We start from the raw sequence: 22,174 nt of genomic DNA on the forward strand, positions 1-22,174 counted from the left end.
TATATAGTAAACTTACACTGCATGTGTCTTTTTTATATACACCTTTTATTTTTATTTTTGTCCAAAGTGATCTAAGAATGGGATTAAAAAACAAATTTGTACCAAAGGCTTATAATAAAAAAAAATTATTTGCTCCATTCTTCCCACTCTTCTCTTCAGAGCCAGCCGGTTTTAATTCCTCTAGTTCTTATAATTACCGGTCTACTGTAATTAATATGCTTCTATGGCTCTTTCTTGATGCAGCAATTGTAGGTCTTAGGTATGCAATTATAGCAAAAAAGAATTCAGTTCTCTCATAATATGACACTCATCTGCAGTTCCTTATTCTCTCTACATAATTATTTCCATTTTTAGTTAAGTCAACAATGTTTATATTATTATGTGTATACATTTCTAGTTGTTGTTGTTATTGTTAACTAAAATCCTTACTTTACTCAAATAACCTTGGTTTGTACCTGATGTCTTTTTTATAAGATTTTATTTATTTATCTGAGAAGGAGCATGATAGAGTGTGTGTATGAGCAGAGGGGCAGAGGGGGAGAGAGAGAGACAATCCCAAGCAGACTCTGTGCACTGAGCAGAGCCTCACATGGGGCTTGACTTTACGACTCTGAGATCTTGACCCAAGCCGAAATCAAGAGTTGGATATTCAACTGACTGAGCCATCCAGGTGCCCCTAATGTCTTTTTTGTCCCAGGACCCCATCCAAAACCCCGCATGACATTTAGTTACTATGTATCCTTGGGTTCTTCTGGATGACAGTTTCTCAGACTTTCCTTGTTTTTGATGACCCTAACAATTTTGAAGGAAGACTATGCAGCTATTTGTAGAGTGTCCCTCTATTGGGTGCAACTGATGTTTTTCTTCATGATCACCCTGGGGGGATAGAAGACACAAAACTTTACACAGACGTAAAATTTTAGCCATTTCCATCCCATCATATCAAGAGTACATCTTCCCAAAATGACTCATCACTGTTGATATTGACCTTGTTCACCTAGCTGAGGTGGGTTTGTCTGATTTCTCCACTGTGAAGCTATTCTTTAACCCCTTCCTTCCTATATTCTTTGGGAGGAGTCACTGCGTGGCCACTGTGTGTCTTCCTAATCAACTTGAATCTTAGTTCTGAGTGAAAATGCCAATCCATAAAGGCTACATAGCATATTATTCCATTTATATAACACTCCCAAAATAACAAAAATTATAGAAATAGAGAACAGATTAGTGGCTGCTAGGGATTCAGGAGCAAATGAGAAGGAAAATGGGTATATATATATTGCTCACATTTTTGTTTTCTCGCTATACTGAGTGTATAAGTTCTAACATTATGAAGTCAAATAGTATATTATGATTGCATCTGCTTACCTATATACTTTCCTCAAATCTGATTGCCTCTTTTTTCTACCCTACTTGCCCTTAACATAGTCAAACTTTGTTTCAAATAATCCTTTTAGAGTAGTACCTATTTTTCCAAGAGTAGTACCTAATTTCTCTCAACTACTATCTACTCATGTTCCACTATATAATAATAACTCACCGGGTTTGCATTAAGCAAATGTAAATTAAAACCACAATGAAAGAGGTGCCTAGATGGCTCAGTAAAGCCTCTGATTCTTGGTTTCAGTTCAGGTCATGGGATCGAGCCCTGAGTTGGACTCCTTGCTCAGTGGGGAGTCTGCTTGAGATTTTGTCTCTCCCTCTCCCTCTGCCTCTCCCTACTCTTTCCTCTCTCTCTCTAAAATAAAGAAGTCTTTTAAAACACACACACACAATGAAATATTGCTACATGCCTATCAGAGTAGCAAAAAAACTGAAAATAGTGACAATACCAAAAGGAAAGGATGCAGACACATCAGATCACTCATACATTGCTGGTGGGACCAGCACTCTGAAAAACAGTTTAACAATTTATTTTAAAAAGAAACATGCAAGAACCATATGTCCTACCAACTGGTGGGCATTTATCCCAGAAAAATGAAAACTCATGTTCATATAAATATCTGTTCAAAACTGTTTATAGCAGCTTTATCTATACTAACCAAAAACTGGAAACAAGTCAGGTGACCTCCAATTTGGTGAATGGCTAAGCCAACTGTAATATATTCATACCATGGAATAATACTCAGCAATGAAAAGGAAAACTTATCAATACACACAACAGCCTGGATGAATCTCTAAAGAATTATGCTGAGTGAAAATGCCAATCCATAAAGGCTACATAGCATATTATTCCATTTATATAACACTCCTGAAATAACAAAATTATAGAAATAGAGAACAGATTAGTGGTTGCTAGGGATTACGGAGCAAATGAGAAGGAAAATGGGTATATATATATATGGCTCACTTTTTTGTTTTCTTGATAATAGATATATTTTTAAACACTATACTTTGTTTTCCTTTTAAAGGATTTGGAGAGAAAAATGGTAGACAGGCATGTCTGTCAGTTTGGCATTTTAATTCAATATCCAAGTCACTTCTCCCTTCTTACCCAGCCTGAATGCTCAGTAAACATGACCTAATACTAATATTACCCCAAGCCAACATACTTAGGAAAGCATTTATGCTGTTTCAAAAAGTTATGTATGTTACCTAGGGACAAACATGAAAATGGGTTTTTATATCAGCTAGTGAAGGATTATTACTGACAGTGATTTCTTCTTCCTGTTATATTTGGAAAATCATAGATCCATAGAGTAATAGAGGAGTTTTTGGAATATGTGAGTTTTTCCGTAAGGTACAAGTTCCTTGAAGGCAAAAATTTTGTCTTTTTTTTTTTTTTTTGCTTCACCTCCTACATTGCAGTAGCATTAACCACCTTTCTCTTCTAAAAGCATTTATCCCATCACAGAACCTTTGATGATCCCTCTGCCTAGAACACTGCACCTCCTATTCTCTGTCCATTGATCAGTTCTTTGTTAAAAGTCATTTCCTCAGAGAAGCATTTCTAAGTACTTAATATAAATAATGCCTAATAATTTCTATCATGCCTTTCCAAAAACTATTCACAAATTACAAACATCTATTTTTGTGGTATATTTTTAAAATATGTTTATTATAGAACTTTTGGAGTTTATTATAACTTTTTAGTCTCTAATATATCTAGTAAATTATTTTCTAAGTTTTATTTGACTCTCATTGCATGTTTCATGGGAATAATGTTTAATGGAATCATGAGCATATTTAGAATTCTCAAAGCTGATCACTAGAATCACCTTTAGGATCCCTGCCAGGGCCCCTTCCAAGGCCAACAAATCTGAGTCTTTGTATGGTAGAGACCCAAGCATAGATAATTTTCAAGAGCTGCTAGCCCATTCTAACTTGAAGCTAGGCTGTGAATGTGTGGTCATGTTTTTAATATGGGTCCCTCCCATCAGACTGTAAACCTTATGTGAGCAGGGATGTTTTGTTCATCTCTGTAGCCCTGGAACTTAGAAAAGTGCTATATATGTGTGTGTATATATGTGTATATATAAATAAATATATATTTATAAATATATAAACATATGTATATGTTTATATATTTATATATGTATGTTTAAGTATTCAGTGAATTCATTTTGAGTCACATGAACACATAAACACAGACCCTCTTTTTTATGAGGCTTAGAGGTTATGGAGGAAAGAGGGCTCACCAACATAAGAATTCACTTCAGAGTATAAAGAGAGTAAAACCCAAAGTGTTAAAAAAAAAAAAAAAAAGACCCAAAGTGTTGAGGCTTTGTCCAACATCATCTTTTACTGAGCCTCACCTCTCATCCCTTCCCTTTATAAGTTATCCATGGTTCTCTTCTTGGATCCACACCCCCCTGCCCCAACCCCCACCTTCAGTTTCATCCTTCTGTACCCTGCTGGCCCCCCCAAGCTCACTGTCTTCAACATACTTGCCACTGGAAAGTTTCTACAAAGGTGATCACATCAGTACTGAGTAGGGTGGCTTATTTCTCCTTCTCCCCTTCACACACCCCTCTGGAACTTTGGAGCCACGAAGCTTCTTGGAGGAGAGGGAGGCCCACCAGGCAGCTCTTTATTGCCATGCAACTGTGAGATTCCTCCCCACACTTTCTCCTGGGGAAAGTCAGCCTGCCAATCGAGATTTAACAGTGGAGCAGTGCATGGTGATGAGCCAAGCCCCCCTCCCGACACCCCCAACCAACCCCATCACCACCTCGTACTGCCATCCCCACCCCCGGACTGAACAAACTGTATCACTTACCCCCTGGGAGCCTGGCAGTTGCTGAGCCCAGACGCCACAGGGGCTGGTGAGTTTCCAGTGGCCACAGAGGCAGGTCTTTACTCAAGGCATAGCTCTGTCCATGACTGCTCAACTGGGAGCACAGCTGGCACTGCAGGTGATGAGCCACTTCCGGGCCACCTTCTCCCCTTGGAGATTTTCCTCTTGATTCCTTTTTGGCCAGATCCCTTTGCAGCATTATAGTTTGTCAATAGCCCGCGACTGCTTTCTAGAATTTCTCTCCAGGAGAAAGTGTGTTTTTCTAAGAAATAGGTGTTCTAGCCTGAAGCCTAATTTCATGTGAGGGCTGAAAAATGAAACAAAAATAATCACCCTCAAGTCTGGAAGCTAAGGGGCCTCTCCACTCCGTGAGGAGTGCTTCCTTTTGGGAGGTAGGAGGAGGGGTGGCCCTTTGTGCTTCTTAAATGAAGTTTCCCCAATTATAAAAATAATGTGTGCTTCTTGTATCAGCCAGAGTCCTGGCAGGAAAAAAAAAAAAAAGGATACTCAGCTTCAATTTTGAAGCAATGTTAATGAAGGTATTATTTACAGAGAGGTGAGCAGGGTTCATGAATGGACAAGGGATAGCAAGGCACCCAAGGCTAGCTAAAATGGAAAGCTCTTATCACCCCTACACTTGAAGGGAGAGAGGTAAAAGCTGGGGTGGGGGCACTGGTCAGGAGTTGCTATGTGAAAGGACACACCCATCACCAGCTCCAGGCACTGGCTGAACTCCACTAGAAGGCCATGGGCTAGAGGTCCTGGGTAATGCAGTCCATAGGAATCAGTCTCCTGGAGACACAGAGCAGGTCAGTAATGGTCAAAGTTTTTACTGGTGAAAAGAGGGTGAGGGGCAAATGGAAAGGACATAAAATAATTATAGGACATTGCAAAGAGAAGAAATTATAAATAAACAAATCACTCACCCTCAACCCTGGAGCCCAAAGAAATCTAGTCTTCAAAGGAACTTTTGGTATTTTTTGACCCCATAATAAGTTGAGACCATATATTTAATAACAGTGAACATATGTCAAGCCCATAGCACATGCCAGGCTTTGGGTCAAGGCTTTACAAGTATTGTTTCTTCTAAACCTCACACAGCTCTTTGGAATAGGTACAGTTTATCCTCTCCTCATGAATGAGGAACTGAAGGTAAACAGAGGAACTTGCTGAGGTCCTCCAGCCATGCAAAAGTCCAATTTAACCTCAGTCAGCATCCAGAAGCCCCTACTCATAGTGACTATGCTGTACTGCCATCTCTTCTACTTCACATCCCCGTTATGACCTTTGCTTTGAAGTGTTGTTTTAATCCATTCATGTTGCACGGAATACGTCAGTATGCATTTTACCTTTTTTTTTTTTATTGTTGGCTATTCAAGTTGCTCCCAGTTGTTTCACTGTTGTAGATGCTGCTTCTATGAATATCTCTGTATTTAGGGCATTTCCTGCATTCTGGAATGTTTCTTTAAAGGAGAGTTCTACTAAATTCCAACCCCGACCCCGTTTTAAAACCAGTATTGACTGTTCTATAATTTCAAGTCACATAGTTGTAAATAGCTAAATGTGGACATGGAAAATAATGTCAAAATTCTCCAATTCTATCACTCCACTCATCCCCAAATTAAAGAAAAATAAAATTGAGGGGAAGCATAATGAGTCAAGGAGTCAAGGTACCCTAATTTTAATGAGAAACAGCACTTAGGTGAGTAAAGACCAATCACCCCTAACTAATTCCGCTGTCCTAGGTGTTAAATGGGGACACATCCATGAGCTGTGAGCACGTAACACCCAGGAAGTACTGACTGCATACACATTAACCAAATCTAAACACATGGGGTTGTAGCTCTTCTAATCAGCCACTTCTACATCTTTTATTTATTTATTTACTTATTTATTTTCACAGACCAATCTAAGTTATTTATAAGCCATCTCCTGCCACAAGCAAAGGGATGGAAGATCAGCATACTGGTCACCAGTATGATACAAGTAAGGAAAGCGAGCTTAAGTTCCTATATACTTTTCTGGTCTGTGTGCAGAGTCAAGGTCCAAACCTGTGCTATGATCTCCACTGGGCAGTGGTCCAGACTCTCTTTATTCATCTTCGTAGCTGGTTGGAAGTAGATTCACATGAGAACTATGGAATAAACTATGATTATCATCTCCCCAGGGAAAGGGCTTGAACCTGATGTGGAAATAGGGTAAGCAATGAACTTGATGTTCTCCATGATGTGACTTCAGAAAGACGTTCAGCATGCTCACTCCCACGCCAAGACGTGCTATGAAGTAGGTGAGGGCCTTCCACATGCGAGCTGAGCCCTCCTTGCTGTGGACACCACTCGACATGGACCATCCCAGCTGTGTCCCACACCAACCTAGCAGCCCAGACAGCTGGGACACAGCCAGTGCTACCATTTTCCATGTGGACCAATCACTTCTACTTCTGATGAGGTGTGTGCTGAGGATTACACTGGTGGATAGAAACAATTTATCGAAAGAACTTAGGTTAAACCGTTCATTGCCAAAAAAAAAGTTGCCCTTTGACAAAGAGTAGTTTAAATTCTAAAAATGTGCTCTCAGTTTAGGCCAGTTCAGCTTATTCTTCAGTACAATAACTTATGAACCACTCAAGAAAAATTAGATAAACTATTTTCTAGAAAATACTTAGATTCATTGGAAGTGTCTGTCAAATCTTGATTTGTCTGTTCAATGTAGTGTGCTGATTATGGCATGATCTAAACTAAGTCAAAGTGCTACAGTCTTCTGGGAGTCTGTGACTTATGAAGAGTGGTATCACTGCAAACTTTGGTAGTAGAGTATGGGTCTGCATTAAGAGGACATTTATTTATACAGTGGAAGGAGCCCTAGCCAGAAAATCAGGAGCTTGTTATCCTTTGGCTCTGCTCTAACTAGCTAGGTGACCTTTTTGGGTAAGTCACATCTCCTCTTTGAACCTCAGTTCTATTCTCTGAAGAAATGAGGGAATAGGACAGGATCAGTGATTTTCAAACTGATCCATGGAATCTTAGAGGTCTCCACAGACATGCTGCAGGGACCGCATGGCAGGCTGGAGTTGGGGGTATAGGGAGCAATGGAAGTTTCCCAGACTCTGAAGACAAAATAATTATATCTTCCTGTTGCATTCTTTCAGAGCACCATGTAAGTTTCCCTTATAAGTCATTTTCCTAGTTTGTAATTACATCTTTACCCATAAATTACTTGCTTGGTATCTGTTTCTCTTTCTAGACTATATTTTCCATGAAGGCAGGGACCATGCCTATTTGGTTCACCATCATAAACCCAATGACAAGCATAGTACCTGACACATGGCACATGATTATTTGTTGAATGAATGAATGGATGAATGAATTCAGTCTCATTTCTGGCCCTGGAGGTACTTATAAACATAGAGATGATTCGTTTCAGTAAAGTAAATATAACATTTCCCTCTTCCTCTTCGTTATTAAACCATATGGAAAGAACTATCTTTGAGTTCTGACTTAGCCCTGATTTCTTAGAAACTGTATAATCTTGGACACAAAGGTCACAACTTCTCTGAGCTTTGGAGTTTTTTGTTTTTTGGGTTTTTTTGTTTGTTTTCCATAAAATGACTAACCTAGTTAGTCAACCTAGGTTAGTCTATGATCTCTCTCAGGTCTACTTCTGCTCTGGCATTCTATGATTTCATAATTTTGTCCCTTCCTTAATCCACAGAAGGTTAGATGAAGCTGAAGGTCCTGCATAGGACTTAGAACTCTGTAGCACAGAGATAATCTCTGGGAATGAATGAGCTCTCTGAGGAAGAAACATTCAGAGAATATCTTAGACATTCTGAAAAGCAGAATCCTGGATTAGGAAAGACAGAAGAGGCAAGTCATCACTCTGTCACCTACTAGTTTTGTTGGTGATCTTGGGCAAACAGTTCATCTCCCCTGGGCTTCAGATCTTGGGCAAACACTTCATATCCTCTGGGCTCTATGTATGAAATGAGGACAGAAGTACCAGTCTCAGCTGCTGTATGTGACATCATAGGGATCAAAACAAATGAGGTAGTGTAAGTGAAAATGCTTTGTAAATTACAGTGTGCTATATATATATTTAAGATGATGCTATCACCATTATTACTAGGTCACCATAAAGGTCATGATCCTAATATATTATAAAGCCAGAATAACTCAACAGTGCCATACTGGTACATGATAAACCAATGGATTAGAAGGGAAGCTTCTACTATAGGTAGCTGTAAATGCAGGAATTCAGTGTAAGATAAAAGTAGTATCACATATAAGCAGGGGAAAGATGTAAAGTTCAATAAGAAGACTACTGGACAGGAAAAGAAAATGTAATTGGACTCATGTCTCATGGTTTACTGCAACATAAATTATAAAGGGATCAGATTTCAATGTAAAAATGAAATAATAAAAGTTCTGGAAAAAAACTGGAAGAAATCCTTTCTGACTAGAGTAGGAAAGACCTTCATCACAATTCAAGAACTAGAGTAAATTCAACTTCATTTGTAAAAGCATCTTCAGCAGAAACAACCATAAGCAACATAAAAAAGACACCATTTTATACAATAGGCATAGACTCACCTTTCTAATATATAAATAGCTTTTGAAATCTATAAGAAAAAAAATGAGGGAAGGATGGTTCTTAAAGAAACAGATGGCTCCTAAGCATATAAAGAGAAGTTCAAATTCTCCCATTATAAAAGAATGCAACTTAAAACAAACCTGAGATATCAATCTTGACCTTTCAGAAGGGCAAAAATTCAAAAGTTTTAATATACACTCTGTAGATTAGAGTTGAGGACACTGTTACTTTCATATAATGCTGATAGAAGAAAACATTTTTAGGATCATTATGGAAAGCAGTTTGGCGGTATTTATCATAAATACAAATGCAAATAACCTTTGACCCAGCAATTCTTATTAGGAGGATTTATCCTGCAGATATGCTTAGGGATTTATAAAATGAATTATTATGCACAAGGTTATTCATACCAGCATAGTTTGTCAGAGTAAACTGCATCATATGAGGTTTATAAGGGCAAAATACAGAAAATCTATCAATAGAAGACTGGTTAAATAAATTATCACACACATCCATATACAGAAGCCAGAGGACAGAACGTGGAATCTTATTATGTATTTATATGGAAAGATATCCAAGATAAAGTAAGTTTTAAAAAAAACATTTGGGGGGCAGCCCCGGTGGCGCAGCGGTTTAGCACTGCCTGCGGCCCGGGTTGTGATCCTGGAGACCCGGGATCGAGTCCCACGTCGGGCTCCCTGCATGGAGCCTGCTTCTCCCTCTGCCTGTGTCTCTGCCTCTCTCTCGCTCTCTCTGAATGAATAAATAAATAAATCTTAAAAAAAAAACATTTGGAAGAGTACATATAATGTGCTTCCTGTTATGTAAAATGGTGTGTGGCGGGGGGGGGGGTCTATATTCATGTCTGATTGCGTGTGAATAAAGAAACCTGGAAAGATACATAAAACACCAAGAACAGTGGATGCCTGGTGGGGGGAGCAAATCTGGGAACTGGGAACACACACAGGAGCCTGAGAGAGATTTACTGCTGAATCACTGATTATACCTTTTGATTTTTGAACCATGTGGACCTATTCAAAACATTAAATTTAATAACAAGATCAAAATAAAAAATACAAATTTCATGGGATACAGGGAGAACAGAATGGGTCAAGAGAAGAAAAAGCAAAGGAAAGAGACTTGTAAGAAGAGTCCTTAGGAAGGAATGCTCTTTATAGAAACAGGCCAGGTCGAGAGACACTTTGTATCCCACGTGCAGGAGTAGAGAGACTCAAGAATACACCTAAGAGAAAGAGAACAGAATTTTTCTGTCAATGTCCACAGTGGTTTTTCCAATATTGACAAATAGGAGAGAATAATGCAGTCAGCCAAAGTGGGAAAATTACTTCAGATCTTTCAGGGAGCCAGAAAAAAAGATCTTTGGCCATCATTTCTGTGACCATAGTGGGTGAATTTCATGCAGCAGGCTCCCAAACTCCATGAAATAAATTTCTCCAAAGGAGTCTTTTGTAGTGCTTATTTAAGCTATCAGGAAAGTAAGGAGTCTTATATGACAAGAGTGTTTACATATTTAATTTTTGTGTAACATTAGAACCAGAAAAGCTCTCTCTTTAAGATGGGGAATATGTGACACATGCAGTTAATTTCCACATTAAATTACTGAATGAAAAATACACACATTATCCATTGTGACTCCAGGATTAGGTCAGGTCAAATTTTATTGCTTTTGGCCAATGGCTTTTGTAAGACTTACAAGGCTAAGAGCAGGTACAGTGTGATCTTTGGTATAAGTTATAGAGGTAAAATGAGGTTCTGAGTGAGAAAATACTTAGCATTTCAGAGGTAAGTTCATGAAAGTCATCATGAGACTAGCACATCCCCATGTTGATTTAGCTAGAACTTTATAAGATCACTTTAGCTCTGGTTTCTGAAACTGCCAAGGTTCATGTATCCGCCTAACAATAAATAATCAACCTTTTCTAGATTGATCTGTAATGGATGCTAATTTGAATTACCCCCAAGAAGTTTGCATAAAACCAAATAAACATGGCAAGGGGAAAAAAGGGGGGTTGGAAATGTGGATGATTCCCTAGCTATGGTTCCAAAAATAAACATTTGTTGGGTTAAAAGTGTCTAATAGTATCTGCCTTCAAATCTGGTCATGGGCTTGAAATCTAGAACGGGTTTAATTATTCTATTAGAGTAATGAAAATTTGTATCTGATAAAAGCAATCTACCAAACATGACATTTTGAACAAAGTGCTATTCTTAGATTGGTTTATGTGAGAAATGTAGTAAAAGAGGTAGCAAAGTAACAATTGGAAATATTTATTGAGCTCTTACTATGGCCAAGCTAGTGTATGTTTATATGCATTATCCCATTTAATGCTTTCAACAATCTTATGAGGCAGGATGGATCCACTTCATTTTTTAGAATTTATTTTTTAAATTTTTAATTTATTTATGATAGTCACACACACAGAGAGAGAGAGGCAGAGACACAGGCAGAGGGAGAAGCAGGCTCCATGCACCGGGAGCCCGACGTGGGACTCGATCCCGGGTCTCCAGGATCGCGCCCTGGGCCAAAAGCAGGCGCTAAACCGCTGCGCCACCCAGGGATCCCCACTTCATTTTTTAGATGAGGAAAATTAAGAAGTGGCCCAAGCTAGTCAGTGATGAAGCCAGGATACATATTCCTCTAAAAGGCATACCTATAACATCATTACTAAACTTCCATTTATATTAACACATGTTCAGGCTTTTATCGTCCTAGTCATGGGTCAGAGCTTGCTTATGATCAATAGATCCTTTGTATTTGATGGTGGTGTCTAAACCATAAACTTGACTTAAGGAGAATCCAGTCTGTCGCAGTTCAGAACTGCCAAAGTATCAGAGGACTAAACGTAAAACAGGAAATAATACAGAACACTCTTATGAAGAACTATTGGCTACAGTAACTGTAAACCATTTCGACTCCCTGTGCCTATATCAGACATAATTTAGGCTGGAATAATCTTCAAGCCAGAGTTCAGCAAAACATCCAGATGCTTTCCTCAGTGACTGTGATGAGAGTTACTATTTTCAATATGAACTTTCTAGAAGAGCATTTTATAAAGCGTAAATAGCTACGTAATTTAAATTCCACATATTGGTTGGCCCATTGCAACATTCTGGATGTCTTTCTGAAAATTATCGTAACATTTTTATGAGTTTTATCTCCCCACGCACGTATGTTTGTTAACTATATTCCCTCCATTTATTTTCTTCAAGACATCTGGTTAAGCCTGGGTTCCTATTATGCATTATCATAGATGTAAATTGCTAGTGGATTAGATAAAGGCACCTGTAAAATGATGGGAGCCTTTATGTGGACCCATCAGGAATACTCTCATATTTTCCTAGTGGCGGAAGAAGACAGCAATCAATCAAATTCTTTATCTCCAAAACTACATTCAACTCACAGATCTTATGAAAAAGAAACAGAAGAGAGGATCAGAGATACCAAGGCTAGATTACTGGGTTAGCAAAAGGTTTCATTTCTGTTATCTACTTCAAAAATACTTATACCAGGGAAAAATAAAGAGGGAGCTAAATTTTGAGGTAGTGTATCATATTGGCAACCTTCCTGGTTATAAAAGTAACCAGGCCCTGAATAATCAGCATAGTGGATTCTGTGGAGTACTCGCCTTCAGACTGGGTTTGACCACAGGCATGAAAAATGACTAATAGCTGGGGGATGGGAGGAAGTCATGAGATCATGTTACTTAGAAATACAAAAAGGTAAACGCTCTTGGTAAACGCTCTTAAGAAGTTTTTTTTTTTAAGTCCACATCTTAGAATTTGTGTCTCCATCCTACGAGATTCTAGAGAAACAGCTGGATTTCAATAATCTTAAAATCTCACTCAGAGACACAAGAATTTATAAGATGGAAGAGATCTAACTTTCCCTATTCTTCCCATTAAAAATAGCTAAAAACACTGGAGTGATTTTTCTGAAAAGCCAGCTCAAACAGACATTTTAAAAGACAGAATGGGTCTCGTAAAATATGAAAATGTCCGGCTTTCAGTTGAAAATCATTCACAAGAGCAAGAACCAGGATAGTCTCAAACTGGGAGAAAGAAGACAATCAACAGAGGCCAACCATAGAGAAAGAGATGTTAGAATTTTCTGACCCAGTCAACAGACATGATAAAGATGTTTCAACAGGCAATTACATGCAAGCTTGGAACACATGAAGAAATAAAATGCCTAAGCAAAGTAACGAAGTCATAGCAAGGAGAGAGAAAGCATGAAGAAAAACTAAAAAACTAAATGTAAATGGTACAACTGAAAAACGCAACAGCTGAAACACCGAGTCTCAGTGGATATGTCTAACAGTAGCATGGAGGGGGGAGAGGGGAGAAAATCGGTGAGCTAGAAGACAGAACAATAAAAATTACCCAGTGTGAATAATAGAGAGAAAACAGGCAAAAAAAAAAAAAAAAATATATATATATATATATATATATATATATATATATATACCGAGCATTAAGGACAAGAGGGATGGTAACAAAAGATCTAACATTCCTGTCAGAGGAGTAGCAGGATGAGAGGAGGAAAAGGGTGGTACTGGAAAAGTACTTAAAGAAATGATGGCTGAAAAATGTCCCGATTTTTGAAAATGGCAGAAACCAATAGATTCAAATAGCTAGGCAAACCCCAAACAGGATCAACCAAAAGAACACCAAAACACAAAATCATCAAATTTGTAAAAACTAAAGACAAAGAAAAAGAATTTGGAATGCAACAAGAGAAAAACAACACCTGACCCACAGAAGAAAAACAATTCAAATGATAGCAGATTTCTCATCAGAAACTGTGGAGTTCAGCCAGAAGTGGCACAATATTTTCCAAGAGCTGAAAGAAGAGAATTGTCAGCCCAGAATGCTACACCCTGCAAAGTAACCTATCAAAGTGCAAGCATGATTTTTTTATAGACATAGACAAGGCTTTTTTGAGTGTATATTGAAAGGCAAAGGAATTAAAACAGCTATAGTAATTCTAAAAAAGCAGAATATGGTGGAGGGAATTGGTCTACCCAATCCCAAGACTTTATTGCAGAGCTGTTATAATCAAGACCGTGTGGTATTGATGGAAGGATAGACACAAAGATCAGTGCAACAGGAGAGATCCCAGAATTTGAGCCACACAAATATGTCCAACTGATTTTTGACAAAAGCAATCCAGTTGCCAACACCTTTTTAACAAATGGTGTTGCAGCAATCAGTTACATAGAGGCTAAACAAAACAAAACAAAACAAAACAAAAACTTTACCCTAAGTTTCAAAACTTATATAAAAATTAATACAAAGTGGATCATGGACTTAACTGTGGAAGGGAAAATAATAAAAAAATATTTAATTTGTTAGTATTGGTGATCACTAGCAAGTTTTTCATTTTTTGTCTCTTAGTATTATGTTCTTTATTTTAAAAACAAATATTTTCTTCAAATTTATGCAAAAAGCTTTATCCCTTTTATATGGGATGATTTCCATAAGTAATTATTATAAAACTACTGTGGGAATGTTGAAAATTTTAGAGGTTTCCATGGGGAAGAATAATTCATTTTTTAAAATATTTTTTTTAATTCCAGTATAGTTACCATATTAGTTTTATATTAGTTTCAGATGTACAATACAGTGATTCAACACTTCATACATCACCTGGTGCTCATCTCCAAAAGTGCACTCCTTCATCCCCATCCCCTATCTCCCCCAACTCGCCACCCACCTCCCCTATGGCAATCATCAGTGTGTTCCCTATAGTTGAGACTATTTCTTGCTTTGTCTCTCTTGCTTTTTTTTTTCTTTTGCTCATTTGTTTTGTTTAGAATTCATTTTAAAGTCTTATGTACTTAAAAGCTTTTTCCTCATGGCATCTGAATAAATCCTGATCACTAACTGCTCCATGATGAGGAGAGCCTTACACAAGTTCATCAGCATCTCTTTAAAAAATGAAACTCACATAAGCCTTCATGACCCTGTTCCTCCTTGTTAAGCCAAGTTATCCCCACTTTACAAAATCATGACATTATTATGCCTATTTTTTTCTAAAACTTGAGTTTAATAAGGGAAGAAAAGAACTATTTTTGAAATGCAAGCAATCACAATTCCCTTCCTCATTCATTTGAATTTTTTTACACATCCCTCTACTTGTTAGCTGCGTGAACTTGAGCAAGTACTTACCCCCTGTGGCCTCAGTTTCTTCCTAAAATAGGAAGACAGTGTTTCTGCTGTTTTCAGAGTCATAAAATGGAGCCACAGTTACTTAAATAATATATAATTTAAAAATAAGAACGGACAGTACAATAAGCAGGAGAAAAGCCAGCCCAGTTTTGAGAGCTGAAGCCCCAAATGACAGACTTCCCATTTTCTTTGCCCTGAGAATAACATCTTCTTGTTATTACAGGGAACCTACTAGAATTCTCCAAAGTCTATATTATTTTCTTTCTCCAAGAAGTAGATCTTAACATGGTTTTGTTCCTGTAGGAGAAAGAGAACTTCATGGAGACTTCATCTTTCCTAGTGACTATTTCTGTGAATCGGAGTCTGTTCTTTTTGCTTTGTCAAAAGTTGGGAAGAGGGACTCTCATTTCTTTCAAATTCTATTTGAGTTGTTTTCACTTGGATAGTTCTAGCTACTTAACAGAAACAGTTTGCCAAAGCTTCCCCAGAATTTCCAAGTGAATTTATTTGGTTATTATTAAATGGTTTCTAGCAGTATTGTTTTAAATCTACCTTCTTTTCTGATCATTTTATTCTTCCATCTTTAAATAGTTAAATCTATTTGACAGTGTGGTGGTAAATTCTTTGTTATTTGGTAAGGAATTAATGAAGATAAAGAATGTGTTTGTGTTGGTTTGATGTTCTTTGAGATCAGAGGATAAAGGTTTGGTTTTATGGATCTTTTGGTCATGTTGTCCAAGGAAAAGCATAGTTCATCTGGCCCAACCTATTCTTCTAGAACTGAAGAAACTGAGTCCCAGAAAGGTAAATGGACTTGCTCAAGGTCACAGAGCCAAGATGAAAATCCTAGATTCACTATTAGTTCACTATTATATCCCCAATAGCATATACTCCCCCAAGCAACACTCACCAGACAGACCTAAAGCCCAGGGAGGGGATTTCACAGGTTAATGAGTCTAGCTCATTATCTGAGCAATTTATAGAACTATGGTTCTATGATGTAACTATGAGGGAATATAATATGAGGAGCCCTAGAAAACCCTGCCATCTTAAAGTAGCTCTAGCTCCCATTCAGCAACTGAACATTCAGCCTCTGCTGTGTGAGTGGCCTCACACCAGTGCTCAGAGGGAGAAGCAGGCTCCATGCAGGGAGCCTGACGTGGGACTCGATCCCGGGTCTCCAGGATCAGGCCCTGGGCTGAAGGCGGCACTAAACCACTGAGCCACCCGGGCTGCCCCAGTATCTTTAATTTTTTTTTTTTTAGTATTTTTAATTTTTAATTAGAAGTTCAGCTTTCCCTAATTTTGAGTTTTGGTAATGGGAGAATGGAGGGGGCAATTTTAGAAGGCTGACACTGTGGGGCAAGTGAGTAGGTTTATTTAAAGGAATGGGATGGCTCAGTAAGAACATGTAGACAGTGCTCCGGGGTAAAGGCCATAACAGGAGAGAGAACCAAACAGAGACAGTTAGAAAGCCTGCAGGACAACTGTATTGCTTCACAATCTTTATCCTCTCCTTCATGTGATGCATGTTCAATGAATAGGGCACAACACCGAGAAAATGGCACTCGGGCTCTAGAATGCTGGTCCTAAACCGCTTTGGTATCATTCTCCTTTTGAAAAGTTTGCAGCCACAGTGGCTCTGCATGCCCAAGGAAAACACAAGTTTAAATTTCAAGGTCTTTGTAAACACTGTGAAGCTAAGCCTTAGATTTTGCAGAGGTCCGTGAACTCCAGGTTAAGGATCCCATGGTCAGTTAATATTAGCAGACCCTTCCAAAGTCTGTCAAGTATTTTCCATGTCATTGTTTTAACGAACCAATTAGCCAGGTACTCTCTCATTTTACCCATGAAGAAACAGAATGTCCTCCTGGGAGGTCAGAGTATATTCTCTATTTTGTCCATATGGAAAATATCTGGAAGAAGAGTCAAAAACAGGTTATCAATAGTGGCCTGTGGGAAGCAAGCTAAGAGGGACTATAACCTTTTAAAGGATTAGATTTTTTTTCCATGCTGTAATGCCACTTGTTTTTTTTAAAGAAAGGTATTAGATGTGCTACATTTTTTTTCTTTTTAAGATTTTATTTATTTATTCATTAGAAACATAGAGAGAGAGAGGGAGAGACATAGGCAGAGGGAGAAGCAGGCTCCCCCCGGGGAACCTGATGCAGGACTCAATCCGAGGATCTCAGGATCATGCCCTGAGACGAAGTGAGATGCTCAACCACTGAGCCACCCAGGCATCCCCAGATCTGCTACTTTCAAACACATTTTTTCCATCCCTTTATATGGGTGAAATGACGGGTACATGTAGAAAAGTCAGAGATTTCCAATGTCTTCCGAAAAGGAGATCTTTTTATGCATATTTCTAGGTCAGTTATCTCCTAATACTAGTCAGATAATTTATGGATAAATTATACATTTTAAACATAAGTTTTGGGATGCCTGGGTGGCTCAGCGGTTTGGCAACTGCCTTCCGCCCAGGGCGTGATCCCAGAGTTCCGGGATCGAGTCTCACATCGGGCTCCCTGTGTGGAGCCTGCTTCTCCCTCTGCCTGTGTCTCTGGCTCTCTCTCTGTGTGTGTGTGTGTGTGTGTGTGTGTCTCTCATGAATAAATAAATAAAATCTTTTTTAAAAAGTAAGTTTTGGGGGGCACCTGGGTTCTCAGTTAGTTAAGCAACCCACTCTTGATTTTGGTTAGAGTCGTAATTTCAGATCATGGGATCGAGTCTCACCTCATCCCTCTCACCCCCTCCCCCACACTCATTCTTTCTCTTGCTCTCTCTAAAAATAAACATATCAATCTTTAAAAAAATAATAATACTGAAATAAACTTTCACGTCTCAATTTCCAGTGCCAGGCAGCATTTAGCCTCTTCCCTGACATACACACACATTTTCCACATCTTGTATGAGACTAAAATTTTTAGGTAATTACCTAATCAGTATCTAACATTTACAAATGCTTTTTTAAAAAAACTGAAGTATAATTAACATACAGTGTAAGTAAGATTAATTTCAGGGGCACATAGTTTCAGTGATCCAATGATCCTATACATTTCTCAGTGTTCATCACCAGAAGTGTGCTCTTTATCCCCTTCACCCACTTCCCCCATCCCCCATCTGCCTCCCCACTGGCAACCATCAGCTTGTTCTCTGTAGTTAGGAGTCTGTTTTTTGTTTGTCTCTTTTTTATTTTGTTTGTTTTAAAAATAAAAACCCTGAAGCCTGAGGTGTGCTCATCACTTTTCTATTTTGAGGCTTAATGAAATAAAAAATGGTAAGGGCATTTATAAACAGGTGAAGCTGATATACCTTGATGTGAGAACTTACCATTCAAAATAATTTGAAATCAGTTACTGAGTAGTGACCCCTGAGATGCTAGAAACCCTCCATTTCAGCCATGATCACCTCCAGTAGGTTTTTTTTTTTTAGTTTCCGTTATAAATGGAAGAATCTATTTCCATAAGAGGGTCAGCCAAAGCCTGTAATTATTTTTAGCTTCTGCCTGAACTCTAGCTTTTGCTTTCATTTACTGCTGGAGCTCAGTGGCATGTCTGGTGTTACAAAAGTGAACTTCAAAGCAGAGCCCTCCACCAGGTTTTCTGCAATGGAAGAGACTGTGCTCTGGGTCTGGAACTTCAGCTGATGGGTCCCCAAAGTCCTGGACCTGACCTAGCAGGGTGGAAGCCACAGTGGCTCATGTGGCACAGCTCTGAGGGTCTGCTGTCAGCATGGCTGCTGTCCGATGATGAGATTCAAGGATTTGTCAACACTATCCAGCAATTACTCTGAGGAGATTCATCTTGATAACTGAGTTGAAATAAAAAAAGAAGAAAGAATCATGTGGAAAGGTCACTGTTCTCAGGTATGGCAGACCTACATCTAAGTTACTATGTACAATGTTGGTGGTGAATGAGCTGGGCAGACCACCCCAGATATTATAAAATAATAGGCTCTATAGAAAACAAAAAGGTTTAGGGCCATTTGTCACACAGGCATGTGGTATCTATAGGAATGGAAGTCCAAAATTGCACAGGTGGGTTGTGATACCTGTGCCTACCAGCCATCAGGAAGTCACCAGAACACTTTAAAGAATCAGCTCCCTTACTTGAAATAGAAGAGTAAGAACTAACCTAATAGAGCTTGTAAGGTTTAAATGTCTTTCGTGACCTTCCTTACATCAACACTGGTCACAGATTAAATCATGAAGTGATCGTGTCATTCTTCTGCTCATGAATCTTCACTGGATCCCATGAGATAAAAACCAATTCTCAGCACTGCATTAAAGACTTTCACATGTGAAAGTGAGGCCCATCCCTCAGCCCCTGGGGGCATGCCACGTTCCTCTGCTTCAAACCATCCCTTCTTTACCCTATCATGCCCACTCTCAACCCTCAGTCTCCCTCCCTGGAATGCTCTCCTCACTGTGGTAAAATCCTACCCAATCTTTGAAACCCAGACCAGGGGCACCTGGGTGGTTCAGTGGTTGAGCATCTGCCTTTGGCTCAGGTCATGATCCTGGGGGTCCCATTATTGAGTCCCGCACTGGGTTCTTGGCATGGAGTCTACTTCTCCCTCTGCCTGTGTCTCTCATGAGTAAATAAATAAAATCTTTAAAAAAAAAATGAAACCCAGACCAGACATCACCTTCCCTTGTCCTATCCCTTTCCCAACTGTGTTAGTCCTTAGAACCTGAATACCACCTTGCTCACCTGCCTGTGACAGGGAGCATCTTGTCCTACTACAACCACCTATATCTTTATCCATTTGCCTGAGGGGCTGAGTCCCAATGCAGGGAAGATGTCTTATTCATGCTCACATACCTGTCACCCACCAGCATATGCCTTCCAGTCTTAAAGATGCACAGAAAAGTGTTGGCTCCTGTGTGGAAATGTGACTGCATGAAGGTGTTTTGAAGTTGTAAAGTGTCACTAAAGTGCAGTATGCTCATGAAGGTCAAGAATCTGAGCCACCTAAGAAATGGTCCCAGAGATTTGCACTTGAAGGAGTATGAAAACCCTTCAAAATCTAATGCTACATGTTTTTCCAGGGCCCTACAGGGAAGTGGGTGAGTGTGCTGGGGGCGAGCCCCTTGGAGTGCCAAAGGCACAATGCCCTACCTCTCACTATGGAATGAAGCTAGTCTGTGGAACTGTACCTTCATCTGACAGCTAACTGAAGATTCAGAAGGATCACCTGTCAGACTTTCTCAAAATCCAAACTTAGGAACTGGGGCACCTCTGTAATTCCTTCTTGGCAGCCACTGTTTTCCTTACCTTGCGGACATGTGGAAACACTGAACTGGGAGGGAAAAAGGCACTGGATTTTGAGCCCAGACAGACTTGGATTCAAAATGTCCCCCTCCCCTTCATTCTTAGTGTGTGGCCTTGGATAGCACACACAACCTTGCAGAGCTGATGACCTGGTCTCTACAAGGAGAAAAATGTGAAGGAAAGTATCGCAAACTGAAAATGCTATGAAACTATAAGATGTTCTTCAAGTACCAGCCACAACTGACTTTCCTGTGTTCCTTCTTCCTCTCTTTCTCTCACCTGGACTCCTCAGAGAGGAACACCATGTGAACAAACATCTCACTGGGCTTGGGTCTGATTTTGCGTAGAAGAGTGTTTGCTCCAGTCACTAATAAGGCTAACTGAAGGGACACCTTTGTGGGGGAAAAGCAGCCCCTCTGGTAATAGCATTTCTTTGATCTCTTTTGAAATCCAAGTGTTGTTTTGAAAGTTATTTAAGGATGAAAGCCTCCTCCCAAAAATCTACTGTCAGAGGGGATTCCTGCTCACCTCAAATCCAATCGACTCTGTTTTGCATGTGTAAACTGAGATGGTGACCGCTTCATAAATACAAAATGAGCAATGAGAGGTCAGAGTTTTTATTACTGTTTGCAGTGGAGCTCTGAGTAAAGCTGAGACCAGTTACATACACCTGCCAAGGGAACATGATTTCTGATATGTCCATGTATTTGATTTGGAAATTTAAAAATATACACTGTTGTTAATAGCTCTTAGTTAAAAATAGCTGAACTCCAGTATTCATGATTCCTATAAGAGCTGGAGATGCCAAGTCTTTGGGTTTACATAAAAATTTAGCTCACAGATGCCTCAATGAATAGGAAAAGGTGTATCTTGGTGGCTAACAGGAAGTCAAGCAATTTCTTCCTCTTCACAAAGCATGAAAATAGCACCAACCCTGAGATGGCATTCCATTTACATGGATCATGGCATGATCCATGGCATAATCTTTCTGGTCTTCCTAGTTATAGCCTTACCCACTCCAGTTTTTCTCCCACAGGCTACAAGAATGATCTTTCTAAAATGCTTTCTATCCATGGTTTCACAATACCTTCAAGATATGTTAGTATGATGAGTTCTTGTCTCTCTGTCAAATCTCTTCTCTGATTAAGGTCACAATCCTCTCCCACTTCACCTCTTCTCCTGTTCCGTGTAATTGCCCTGCAATCCCCTGACCACACTATGAATCTGTGCCTTTGCTCACACAGCAACCTCTACCTGGAATGCCTCTGACCACTCTCTTCCCTCGGCAGACCTATACTCTCAGGAGCCAGCTTGTCCAGTAAGCTGTCCCTAGCCACCCTGTCCCCAGATTGCCAAGAGAGATCCCACTCTGAGCCTGCCTCTCTCCTAATACTCATCACATTGCATTAGAACCTTGTAGTGACTCATGCATCACTCCCATTGGACTGCCACTGCCTTAAGGGCTAGGATCAAACTTTACTCATAATCCCATCCCCATTACTTTACATCATCTGGTTCCTACTAGAGAGTCAGTAAAAGTGTGATAAATCAATCCACCAAACAGCACTAAATGAAAAGTTGGATTTGACTTCATATCTCAAATATGACAGCAATGAGCTTGGTGTTGGATACTGGGCCAACAGATAGAAAATGCAATAAATTCAGCTATATTTACTAAACCCTACTATGTGTATTTTACTCTAGTGAGTCTACATAATTCTTTTTCTCAGTTTATGGGCCAGTACCTTGCTCCTAAGATTTAAATATTGCCAGTGACTTCCCTGCCCCATCTTGTTACCTTAGAATAAGAAAAAGACTTTTCAAAATCTGAAACTCTAAGAACTCCTTACCTTCATCTTCCCCACAGTGGATAACCTCTGTTGAA

At 39.3% G+C, this 22,174-nt stretch overlaps 2 protein-coding genes across 2 annotated transcripts in view; one reads left to right on the forward strand and one right to left on the reverse strand.

Annotated features, from left to right (window-relative positions):
- Nucleotides 1–22,174, forward strand: part of ANKFN1 (ankyrin repeat and fibronectin type III domain containing 1) — a 133,719-nt gene that overhangs the window by 26,007 nt on the left and 85,538 nt on the right. The gene's annotated exons all lie outside the window — the stretch shown is intronic.
- Nucleotides 6,326–6,646, reverse strand: LOC129515528 (cytochrome c oxidase subunit 6A1, mitochondrial-like). The gene has a single exon (XM_055334427.1). The coding sequence runs from the start codon at nucleotides 6,644–6,646 to the stop codon at nucleotides 6,326–6,328; it is 321 nt and encodes a 106-aa protein (XP_055190402.1).

The sequence above is a fragment of the Nyctereutes procyonoides genome, unplaced genomic scaffold (genome assembly GCF_905146905.1).
Source record: "Nyctereutes procyonoides isolate TBG_1078 unplaced genomic scaffold, NYPRO_anot_genome, whole genome shotgun sequence".
Lineage (NCBI taxonomy): Eukaryota > Metazoa > Chordata > Mammalia > Carnivora > Canidae > Nyctereutes > Nyctereutes procyonoides.